This window comes from Macrotis lagotis, chromosome 4 (assembly GCF_037893015.1).
Source record: "Macrotis lagotis isolate mMagLag1 chromosome 4, bilby.v1.9.chrom.fasta, whole genome shotgun sequence".
NCBI classification, from domain to species: Eukaryota; Metazoa; Chordata; class Mammalia; order Peramelemorphia; family Peramelidae; genus Macrotis; species Macrotis lagotis.
In genome coordinates this window covers 92,786,686-92,799,322 of record NC_133661.1, presented here as the reverse complement: position 1 = coordinate 92,799,322, position 12,637 = coordinate 92,786,686, and the positions used below count along the sequence as shown (strand labels likewise).

At 32.9% G+C, this 12,637-nt stretch overlaps 1 protein-coding gene across 2 annotated transcripts in view; it reads right to left on the bottom strand.

The window, feature by feature from the left end:
- RGS10 (regulator of G protein signaling 10) overlaps positions 1–12,637 on the bottom strand; it is a 77,575-nt gene that overhangs the window by 54,659 nt on the left and 10,279 nt on the right. The window contains exons 1-3 of one of the 2 annotated variants that reach the window (XM_074233538.1): positions 10,129–10,371; positions 1,517–1,635; positions 743–829 (exon numbers count right to left, since the gene is read on the bottom strand). In XM_074233538.1, coding sequence (XP_074089639.1) covers positions 743–829; positions 1,517–1,635; positions 10,129–10,198 — 276 coding nt within the window. In that variant the 5' untranslated portion in view covers positions 10,199–10,371. Of the gene's footprint in view, positions 1–742; positions 830–1,516; positions 1,636–10,128; positions 10,372–12,637 lie in introns of those variants that run through there. The other variant, XM_074233537.1, reaches the window with a different exon arrangement.

Sequence of the window (12,637 nt, the reverse complement as noted above, 5' to 3'; positions counted from 1 at the left end):
TTATTTTTTGCCAGGAATTGGGGTTCAGTGACTTGCCCAAGATCATGTGTCTGAAGTTGGATTTGAATTTAGATCCTCCTGATTCCAGGCCTAGTGCTCTATCCAGTGTGCCACCTAGCTAACCCCCACCCCCATTTTTCAAATGAAGAAACTGAGATTCAGTGAAAGATAAAGACAAAATGGTATAGTGGAAAGACTAACATAATCTACAATGTAAAGACTAACAAACTGCCTTCTGTGGGGGCTGGGGGGAGGGAAATGAGATTAGGGAAAAAATTGTAAAATTCAAAATAAATAAGTTTAAAAAAAAAGTAACACAATCTAGAATTAGAAACTAAATCCCATAAGCTATTTAACTTAGGAAAGTCACTTTTCAGCTTCAATTTCCTTAAGTGTAAAATGAAGATAATAGTACCTGCAACACAATCCTTAACAGGGTTGTGACAAGGAAAAAAAATTCTAAAACTGGAAAAACACAATATAAATATCAGCTGTTATTATTATGATGATGATGATGATTTGTCTGAGATCACACAGCTTGTGTGATATTAGGATGCAAACTCACTTTCCAAATTCAATGCTCTAATCCATTCCAAAATACATAGAACAAGTCAAATTCCAAATAGTTGGTGCCAATTTCTTCAAGTCAAACCTATTTTGACTTTTTTTAAAGGAGAAAAACAATATAACCCAAGGGAATATTACAAAAATGCTTAGCTGATAACAACACTGAAGGAAATACCTGTTTCTTATCTTGAATTTTCTTAAAATCTTCACATGCTAGCCAAAACAAGACATTTTCTTCACTGAATTCTTTTTTCAAAAATTCCTGAGGAGAAACAAAATAAAAACATTATATGCTCTCTTAATTTAGTTTCTCTCTTTTTAAATTTTCTTTCACATGGAACTGATCAACTAATCAACACTGTAATCATGTTCCAATAAGTCCACAGTAAATGCCTTTGTTTTTAATAGAAATTTAAAAACTAATAAAATTCCTATTAGGTTTTTATAAGCATTTGGATTGACTGATTCTGATGTCATAAGGAAAAGGAAAAACTGGGCAAGTTTCTTTAAAAATCCTCCCCAATAAATAAATTACTCAAAAGTAAATTGAAATGGAAAATATATTCGTTCTTTCTAGACAGTGTTTAAACAAAGTACATTCCAAAGTACATTCCTCTAAAAGCAAGAATATTTCTAAAAGAGGAGAAAAACATATCAATAGACAAGCTTTATCTATGAAAGAAATAATTAAAATAATTTTAAATCTGAGGTGATTTTTTTTTTATTTCTTAGGTTTTTGCAAGGCAAATGGGGTTAAGTGGCTTGCCCAAGGCCACACAGCTAGGTAATTATTAAGCGTCTGAGGCTGGATTTGAACTCAGGTACCCCTGACTCCAGGGCCAGTTCTCTATCCACTGCACCACCTAGCCGCCCTGCTGGTCTTTTTGTTTAAGACATCTTTCTGATCATCTTAACATTTTATGTCAATATCAGTAGTAAAAATAGCAACCCTAAATCTTTTAATTCCCTCTGGATCTTCAAGCAAGTTCTCCAAGGAGGTCGCCCATTTTGCTGTGCCTTTAACATTCTGATGACTGCTGCTAGGAGTCCCATCACCATCATGTATATCTGAAAAAAAACAAGATGCAGAATATTGCTTAAAAACTCTTGTTCAACACCATCTGCACCTACTTCAAGTCTTAAATTCCTTCCCTTACCTTGTCAATTCATCAACTAAAAAAGATTATCATTTAGTTTTTATGATCTGACAATCCTCTCATCAGATTCTACTAATTGTAAGTTACATAAAATCAAGAAAAAGGAAGTTGTAAAACTAATTAATCAATAAATACCTACTATGTGTCAACTATTATGATTAGTAGGAGAATCAAAGCGATAGCAAATAAAGGTGAGACACCTCACAGAAACAACAGCTTCCTTTGATTTCTTTCCCCATTATTTTATATTTTTTAAAAATCCTCCAATTTCCACTCCCAGATTACTTTCATTTCACTGGAAATTTATTTCTACAGAAAAATTAAACTTCCAGTCACAACCAAATGACAATTAAGAAAACAGTAAAACGTTTAAAAAATAAATTATTTTAAGATAAATCATTTTTAGCAATATTTATAGTTACAGGATAGCTAGGGATAGAATTTAAAATGTTAGAGCTAGAAGGAATTTCAGAGTTCATTGAGTGAAAACTTTTTTCATATTGAAGAGGAAGAAGCTGAGATTTAGAGAGAAATAATGTGCCCAAGATCACAATTAGCTGGATTGAAAAAAAAGCTAGATGGTCTGAAGAAAAAATTAGAAGATCAAACTGAATTTATCTTAATAGGAGCAGGACACACTTTTTGACAAAATAAGCACTCATTACTTTAAAGAAAAACTGGAGAGCATAGGAATAAAAGGAGCTTAGGAGCAGCTAGGTAGCACAGTGGATAGAGTACTAGTCCTGGAGTCAGGAGGACCTGAGTTCAAATTAGACCTCAGACATGCCTAGCTGTGTGACTTTGGGCAAGTCACTTAATCCCATTGCTTTAAATAAATTTTTTTAAAAGGAAGAATAAATAGAGCTTTCCTTAAAGTGATAAGTGGTATCCAAAACCATCAGAAAGCATCTGTAATGGAGATTAACTAGAACTTCCCAATAAGATCAAGGATGAATCTAGGTTATCCATTATTATTGCTATTATTCAATATTGACCTACAAATGCTGGCTAGAAAATGAAATTGGAGGAAGAAGACTAGACAATGAAGAAACAATACTATCAGTCTTCACAAATAATATGATGGCATAATTAAAAAACTCTAGAAAATCAACTAAAAAACTAGTTGAAAAATTAGCAACTTTAGTAGAGTAGCAGGAAACAAGATAAACTTATAAAATTCATTAACTTTTCTATATTATTACCGACAATACCCAGAAGGGAGATTTAGAAAGAGAAATTCTATTTAAAATAACAGACAATATAAAATATTTGGGAGTCCATGTGCCAAGATAAATTATTATGGATTATATGAACGCAATTGTAAAACACTTCACACCCAGATAAATAACTAGAGAAATATTAATAGTTAATGGTAGAACCTATTCATTGCCATACCAAACTAAGAATTATTTTATAGATCCAGAAAAAAGATTAACAAAATTTATTTAGAACAACAAAAGGAATTAATGAAAAAAAATGAAGTAGTGGTCATCTAGGTGGCGTAGTGAATAAAGCACTGGCCCTGGAGTCAGGAGTACCTGGGTTCAAATCCTGTCTCAGACACTTAATAAGTACCTAGCTGTGTGACCTTGGCACTTAACCCTGTTTGCCTTGCAAAAAAAAAAAAAAACCTAAAAAAAAATGAAGGAAGGTGGTTTATTAGGACCATATTTCAAACTTTTTACAAAGTGATAAAGATCATAACAGTCTGGGAGTGGTTAAGAAATAGTGGTGAATCGATGCTATAGATTAGGTATATAATGCACAATACTAAAAGACTATAATAATCTAATGCTCAATAATTCCAAAGATTTGAGCTTTAGGAGCAAAAATTCACCATCTGGCAAAATAGAAAACTGGAAACCAATTTAAAAAATGGTTTGCCATTTCTTTCTCCAGTGGATTAAGGTAAACAGAGCTTAAGTAACTTGCCCAGAGCCACACAGCTGGTAAGTGGCTGAAATCAAATTTGAACTCAGGAAAAAGAATCTTCCTTACTCCAGCCCCGGCACTCTAACCACTGCACCACCTAGTTGTCCATAATTTCGTTTCTTCAAATAAAACCAAATCAAAATTAGAAGGCAAGATGGAAATGAGGAGAGAAAGGGAAGAACTTTTTTTAACAAGTTTCTCTATTAAGGCTTCATTTCTCAAATCTATATGGAATTGTGTCAAATTAATAAAATAGAGCCATTGCTCCAACTAATAAATGGTCAAAGGCTATGAATGAGAAGTTTTAAAAAGAAATCAAAGTTACCTATATGAAAAAAATAATATAAATCAATACGGATTACAGGAAATGCAAATTAAAACTATTCTGAGTTACCACTTCACACTTATTAGAATGACCATCATGACAGTAAAGGAAAATGACAAATGCTAATGACACATTCAGAAGATGACAAGATCAAAAGTTCTGTAGCCAAAGCCTACAAGAAAAATAGGAATAATGCTGAATTGGTATGATGGAAAAGGAGCTAAGAAAGCTCTATGAAGAAAATAATTTCTTCAAATGTAGAATGGGGCTGAGAAGCTGATATCTTTGTGAGAAATCAAGAAACAATAAAACAAAACCAAAAGAATGAAAAACTAGAAGAAAATGTGAAATATCTTACTGGAAAAACAACTGACTCAGAAAATAGATCCAGAAGAGATAATTTAAAAATTATTGGGCTATGGAGGAATTTGCATGAACTGATGCTGAGTGAGATGAAAACTAGAAAAAACACTGCACACCCTAACAACAACATGGGGGTGGTGATAATCAACCTTGATGGACTTGGCTCATTCCATCAGTGCAACAATCAGGGACAATTTTGGGCTGCAAAGGAGAATACCATCTGTATCCAGATAAAGAACTGTGGAGTTTGAACAAAGTTCAAGGACTATTCCCTTTACTTTAGGGGAAAAAAACAGATATCTTATTGTCTGATCTTGTTATCTCTTATACTTTTTGTTTCTTCCTTAAGGATATGATTTCTCTCTCATCACACTCAGTTTGAATCAATGTACAACATGGAAACAAAGTAAAGACTGACAAATTGCTTCGGGGGGGGAGTAAGATTGGAGGAAAAAACTGTAAAACTCAAATAAAATCTTTAATAAAAAAAATTAAAAAATATTATTGGGCTACCTGAAAGTCATGACCAGGAAAAGAGCCTAGACTTCATTTTTAAAGAAATTCTCCAGGAAAATTGATATCCTGATATCCTAGAAGTAGAGGTTAAAATAGAAATTGAGGCAATCCACCAATCACCTCCTGAAAGAGATCCCCCCACTAAAAAACTTCCCAGGAATATTAGAGCCAAATTCCATGATCTCCAAGTCAAAGAGAAAATATTACAAACAGCCTGAAAGAAATAATTCAAATACTGTGGTACTACAGTCAGGATTACCCAGGATTTAGCAGCATCTACATTAAGGGCTAGTAGAGTTTAGAATATGGAATTCCAGAAGGCAAAAGAGGTTAGATTATAACCAAAAATCAAGTATGCAGCAAAACTGAACATCCTCTTTCAGGGGAAAAGATGGACATTCAATGAAATAGGGGACTTCCAAACTTTCCAGTTGAAATGACTAGAGCTGAACAGAAAGTTTGATAAGTACAGGATTCAGGTAAAGCATAGAGAGGGTGGACAGAAGGGTAAATTATGAGGAATTTAATGATGTTGAACTGTTTGTATTTCTGCATGGGAAGATGGTACTAATAACCCATATGAACCTTTTCATATATGAGAGCAGTTAGAGGGAGCAAATGAAGACAAAGCAAGGTAAGGAGCTGATTATGAAGGTATAATATAAAGATGGAGTCAATAGGCTAAAAAGAAATGTACTGGGAGAAAGGGAAAGGAGAGATAGAATGGGATAAGATATTTCATGTAAAAGAGTCAAGAAAAAGCTTTTACAATGCAGTGGAAAGGGATAAGGTGAGGGGGAATGAGTGAGCCTTCATTCTCATTGGAAGTAGCTCAGAGAGGAAATAACATACATACTCAGTAAGATAAAGAAATCTATCTTACCCTAGAGGAAAAAGGAAAGGAAAGGGATGGGAGATAGGGATTAGGAGGAGGGAAGGGGTGGGGTGTAGGTGATAGAAGAGAGGGAAGATTGTGGGAGAGGGTAGTCAGATACAATACACTTTTGAGGAAGGACAGAGTGAAAGCAGAGAGAATAGAATAAATGGTAGTAAGGAAGACTAGAATGAAGGGGAATAAAGTTAGCGATAGCAACTGTGGAAAACAAATATTGAAGCAACTTCTCTGCTGGATTTATGATAAAGCATGCAGTCCTTCCCAGAGACAGAGCAGATGTGTCTGAACACAGACTAAAGTACACTTTTTTTCCCTCTCACTTTATTTTCATATTTTTTTAGGTTTTTGCAAGGAAAATGGGGTTAAGTGGCTTGCCCAAGGGCACACAGAGAGGTAATTATTAAGTGTCTGAGGCTGCATTTGAACTCAAGTACTCCTGATTCCAGGGCCAGTGCTCTATCCACTGTGCCACCACCTAGCTGCCTCCAGGCTTTTCTGTCTTTGTGTGTGTGGAGGGGGGATTATGTTGACTTTCACAACAAAGACTATTGTGAATGTGAAAATAAACTAAATGTAAAAAAAAAAGAGAGAGAGTGACAGTAAGACATGAATCCCTTTCCTTAATAGAAGTGGTCAAGAGGTGCCAAGGAAACACATATTGTCAGATATGACCAGTGTGTTTTGTTTTGTTTAGCTGCAATTCTTTGCCACAAGGAAGAGTTTTCTTGGAAATGGGAATAGGAATCATTAGGAAAAAATGGTGATGAAGAAAGGGGGAAAAAAGCACCAATAAAGTATATTTTAATGATTATGTAAATTGGTAAGATATCCAAAGGAAATACATATTAAATCAGTTCCCAAGTTTGCAAATACTAGAATATCTACTTTTTGTATATTTCATTTTTGTACACTAAGACACAATTGCCTTTGGAGAATCACTAATGCTGGAATCTATTTTACTTGAACTGTTCTTATGAGAAAATGTTACATTACTCAATTATTCTCTTGCATACAAATTTTGCACAGTAATTTTCCAAAGTTTCACTAGTTAATTGTCTCTTCAATAAATGTGGAGATGTGCGTTTATTGTTCCCAGTTTATTGTTCTAAAGGAAGCAACAGAGCTCAGCTGCCATTGCAGGGTATTTATGTCTATGTATCTGTCCACTAGTTTTCAATCTAGATTTAAGATGTTTCCAGTATCTGGTCCCTCTTTAAAACAACAACAGTAAAATGCCCATCTGATGTTCTGCTGTAAAACTGCAACTGTCTGACAAATAAAAACATACAGTAAACTATCAGCCCACATTTCTTCTGAGCCACTTGGGTTGACTAATCAGACTCCCCAATCTCTGTAGCATTAAACTAAATACTTTCCTTACCCTTTCAGTGTTTCCATCACTTTACTCATAATACTTCTACTGTTTTCTAATACAACTGATCACATTTAAGATTATTTGAAACCTTTTTAAGTGAAGTCATTCACTCCTGCTAAAAACAGCTTCAGTTTATTTCCCAGAAAATTAAAATTTTTTAAAAAGAAATCTAAACAGACTAAGCTTCCAAATATAAAGCCCCCAGTATCTTTCTCTACATTATTAAGGGGACTTTTAAAGACTCTTTGAAAAGTAAAAGACAGCCAAGATTTAAAATGTTATACAGAAGAGCAAGATTTAGAAAGCCCATGAATCACAATGAAGAGATTTACACATAAGAAAATGAGAAATTTCTTAAGAAAGAGTATTATTATAAAAGTAAGGCACTGTCTTGGGATAGAGTATGTTTCTCCTTATAAACTATTTTCAAACAAAAGTTGTGTATCTATTTTGTTGGAAATGTGATCCATGAGATTCTTGACAGGTCTCTATTAGACCAAGTGATTTTTCTGGCTCCTTCCAATTCTGAGATCCTATGAAAGTTAACCTTTTCCTTTAAGCAAACTTTAGGTATTTTCAGTCTCAAAAAAAAAGGGGGGGAGAAAGAAGGAATAGAGAAAATTATAACTATTAAAGGAGCTAATAGAAAAACAGATACATTAACATATTCTGGATTGAACTGTGAATTGATACAACCATTCTGAAAAGCAATTTAGAACTATGGCCAAAAGATCACTAAATTGTATACAAGTTTTGATCCAGCAATATGATTGCTAGGTAAACAGAAAGCAGAACAACTTCTATGTGTACAAAAACATTTATAACTGCTCTTTTGTAGTGGCAAGAAACTAGAAATGAAGGTAGTGCCTATCAAGTTGGGAAACAGCTTGACAAATAATAGTATAGAAATAAAATGGATTACTATTCTGTAACAGGTAATGCTGAAAGGGAAATTTTTTCAGAGAAATCTAGGAAGACTTATATGAACTGATTCAGAGTAAAATGAGCAAAACTAGGAAAAACAATTTATACTAAAATATTTTGGAAAATATTCTAAAGAACTCTGATCAACCTAAAAATCAATTAAGATTCTGGATGACCAGTACTGAAGACAAAAGTGATTGACTAATATGAAGAATGAGAAATATATTTTTGGACATGACCATTATGGAAATTTGTTTTGATTCTACTTATTTGTTATAAGGGTTGGTTTTGTGAGGGTTTTTTGTTTTTGCCAGTTGGGGGAAAGAAGGTAGCATGAAAGGAAAAAATTCAAAATATCTGATCATTGAAAAAGTAAATTTTAACTTTAAAAAACAAAAAAGAGGGGGCGACTAGGTGGCACAGTAGATAGAGCACCAGCCCTGGAGTCAGACTACCTGAGTTCAAATCTGGTCTCAGACACTTAATATTACCTAGCTGTGTAGCCTTGGGCAATCCATTTAACCCCATTGCCTTGTAAAAACTAAAAAAAAAAAAAAAAACAAACTAAAAAAAAGATACAAACTCCTTATAACTTACTTGCAGTATTAATTTGCTGTTATTTGATAGATCTCTTTTTAAAATTTAGAGTTATTAATTCCTCTAGGAAATTTACCATCAGTGCTTCTCCTTTAGGGAATTTTGTAGCATTTTGCAACTGAAATCTGTATACAGACTAATACTTTTATTTCATAATCTAAAATCTGGATTTTGATAAATTTAACTTTAAATATATCATTAATATTTATCAAAAGGAAAAAATTAATTTCTATAACTTGATCTGTATAAGAACTGAAGATAGAATATAAAATACATACAATGAATTTATATGACAAAATCAGAGATTAAAGATCTCAGAGGTCATCTAGTATAACCCCCACCCCAAGTTATATATGAAGATGACTAGGTGAGCTCGTTGTGATCTTTATTTTATAGAGAAGGGGGAAAACCCCACAAAATTCACAAGTTAGAAAGAGATCATCAAGTTTTCAAACATAAATGTAGGATTAAAGATTTGGAACCAGAAAAGTTCTTAAAAGTTTTTCAACTCAAGCCCCTTATTTTATAGCTAAGGGAAGTGAGACTTCTCAAAATTAATGATTTATATAAGGTCATCAAAGTAGTAAATGACAAATCTCAAACCCAACTCCTTTGATTTCAAATGCAGGCACCTATTCCATAGACTATATTTACCTCCTAAGGTGAATTCCCTAGAAATCAATACCAAAAAAAGGTATCTAGAACATTCATCAATATGAAATTCTGACAATTTGAACTACTAAAGGAGCATGAATTCTCTGATCATCTGGATCTAACTTAACTTAAAAGAGTTAAGTAACATTTTAGTCATAGTATTTTATGGTTCCTTCAAAAGCTTTGAGTCACCTCTGTATCTTATAATGATCTAGTTTCAAGTTGCCCCCAAAATGGTTTTAAAGTTAGATTGATTGCCCAAAGAAAATGCACACTATACACATGCATATATACATACACATATCTCCTTTAAAAAAAGTCTACAACAAAGCAGCAACAGGCCACTCAGATCTATATGCCCTATAAAGTCTAGTCAAAGCAAATAACTTTCTTTACACATTTGCCCTACATTCTTATAGAAAAAGTATGCATTCAGACAATTCTTCCAAAGATTAAGTCTTAATAGCTATAGAATCAAACTTCTGAGAATAACATGCAATTCTCCTGGTAGGGAACTGTACATGAACAGAAGTCAAACTGAAAAATAAAACAAATGCCAATACTCTGTAACAAAAACAAAACATAAAACAAAAGAAAAAAATCTTTTTTAAGCAGGATATCTCTTAAAATACCATGCAGTCCTAAAAGGAAACCAAGCATCTAGTTATTATTATAAAAGTCACTTGAAAATCAAAGTGTCCAAAATTATACAAACTTGTTCAAAAGTACCCAAAATTCTTTCCCACCATTAACTGGAAACAAAAGCTAAAATAGTAGAATAGTGGCCAAATGTAAACATCTACTGAGGAAAACTATCCCTTACTTTCCATCCTCTGAATATTACTTGAATAGCTCCCAGGTGTAACTGATGCCCATAGACCTGCCCTTGCCATCTGAGTTTTCAAGAACTCTGTGTCCTAAAGAGTTGGAGAATTTGTCTCCTGTGCACCCTTTGACTTGATCAAAGAACAAGTCTCAACATCCTCTTCTGAATGGACTAAATAACAGATGTTCACTGACTTCCAGTTTAAACCAGAAGGAAGGAAATATAAAAAAGGATGAGCTTTTTTTATTTGAAGTCTCCATAGAATCCTTGCTCTCTAGGCAGATACCCAGAAAACTACAAAAAGCCCCAAATAATGGCACAAGTATGCAGAGAGTGGGGGGAGAGGTAGAGCCACAACTTAATCCATATAATACAATAAGCTCTGTTGGGATGAATGATCTAAAATGTAAAGTAACAATAATTTTATATATTTCAATTTTTCAAAAAATTCATTATAATTCCTATGTAATTAAATCTATAAATTTTAATGAATCATAAAATAAAATTTTAAAATAAATAGTATAGTTCCCTAAATTATGGAGAAAAGAAAAGTTTTTTCTATCACTCAAATGGAAGAAATCATTGGAGGCAAAATAATGGTTTTGATTATCATATAGTTATTAAAAGATTTTTTGCAGGATGGAAAGAAACTCCTCCAAAATAAAAAGGAAAGAAACAGACTGAGGGAGAAAAGCACTTACAATAAACATAGTAGCTAGAATTTTCAAGGAATCTATATCTATGAGTAATATATGCATATATATATATAATATATATATATATATACCCTCCCATTAGAAAGTAATGAAGATATGAAGATATATTTTTGAAGATGGGAATATAAATAATTAATAATCACATTAAAACTATATTCTCTATTAGAGAAACAAGCTAAAAATAGCCTCATTATCTATATGCATAGGTAAAAAAGGAATGAAATCTGAAGTTAATGACACATTACACTGCTGGCAGGGATACAGATTGGGGCAAACTTTTTAAGAACTATCTCATATAATATCAATCACAAAATTTGTCATACACTCATAGGGCAGTGGTATCCCCATTAGAATCAAATCTTGAAGATATTTAAAATTCTTTTTAAAAAACCTATCTGTAAATCATGGCTGCTTTATTTTTGACAGAAAGTAAAGGTTGAAAGTTGAAAGGGTCCTCAGAGGTCAACTAGTCCCTAAAGAAGAAATTCCTTTACAATATACTTCATTCTTTTCCTTGAAGACTTGTAGTGAAGAACCTGATACCTCTCCCCAGATGGGTCATTCCTTTTTGGAATAGCTTTAATTGACAGAAACTTTTTCCTCAAATGAAAGTGGTGCTGTGGAAAGAACATATAATTTAGACCTAGGTTTGAATCTCAGCTCTGTTACTGCCTTAGGTTAGTCACTTCTCTCCAAGCCTCAGTTACCAAACTGTGATAAGAAAGGATTATTGCAAAGGTCCTTTCCAGCATGAGCCTAGGAGAAAATATAAATCTGTTTCTTTTCAATTTTCACCCACTGTTCTTTTTTTCTGCTTTCCGGAGTTAAGTAGGATAAATCTGATCCCTCTCCCACATGGTATTCTTTCAAATATTTGAAAATAACTACATTGTTCCCCTTGCTTTTCCAGGTTAAATAGCCCTACTCTATTCTAACCAACCACCAAGAGTCATAATACTTATTTGAACATTCTGAAGCTTATTAATACATTTGTAATAGTAAAATCTATATCACTAATAATTAAGAAATGATTGACTAAATTTCTGCAATATCTAGTATCATGGTGACAAAAAATCATAATTATGAATAAATGAGTGAAATACCTACATGAAATTATGCAAAGCATGATCATCTGATAATAGCCACAAAGACCTAGACTACAATTACATTTTTAAGCCAACAAAAGAGAGGGATCTTTGTAACTATGTAAACAGATACTGAGGGGAGCTGAGTGATTATATTTTATTGTTTTCCTAATATGAACATTTCTATTATGTTATTATTTATAAGAGTGTTGGACCTGGAATTGAAAGACCTTGTTTCAGATCTCCTCCTATGACACTAGCTGAATGACCATGTACATAATTTTGGAACCTAAAAATATATAGGAGGGAAAAAAACTAACAACACAAAATCAAAAGAAAATAAGATGTAAAGAATACAAGGTATTTATAAATCAGGGAAACTGAAATAAGTGGTGAAAAGAGATGAAAAGGCAGGTTTCAAAAAAAGAAATGGAAATTATCATAAGAGAAATGAAATGAAAATAAAATATAATTCATACAAATAACAAAAAGCAAAAATAGCCAATAGGGAGCTTAATAAGGTAGGTACTATTGTTAGAGCTGAGAATTGGTTAAGTTTGGAAAATAAATGGATATAATAATAAAAAATTCACTAATATGTATAGCCTTTTCTTAATTTTATTTATTTACGTCAATGGGGTTAAGAATGACTTGCCCAAAGTCACACAGCTAGCAATTATTAAGTATCTGAGGCTGGATTTGAAC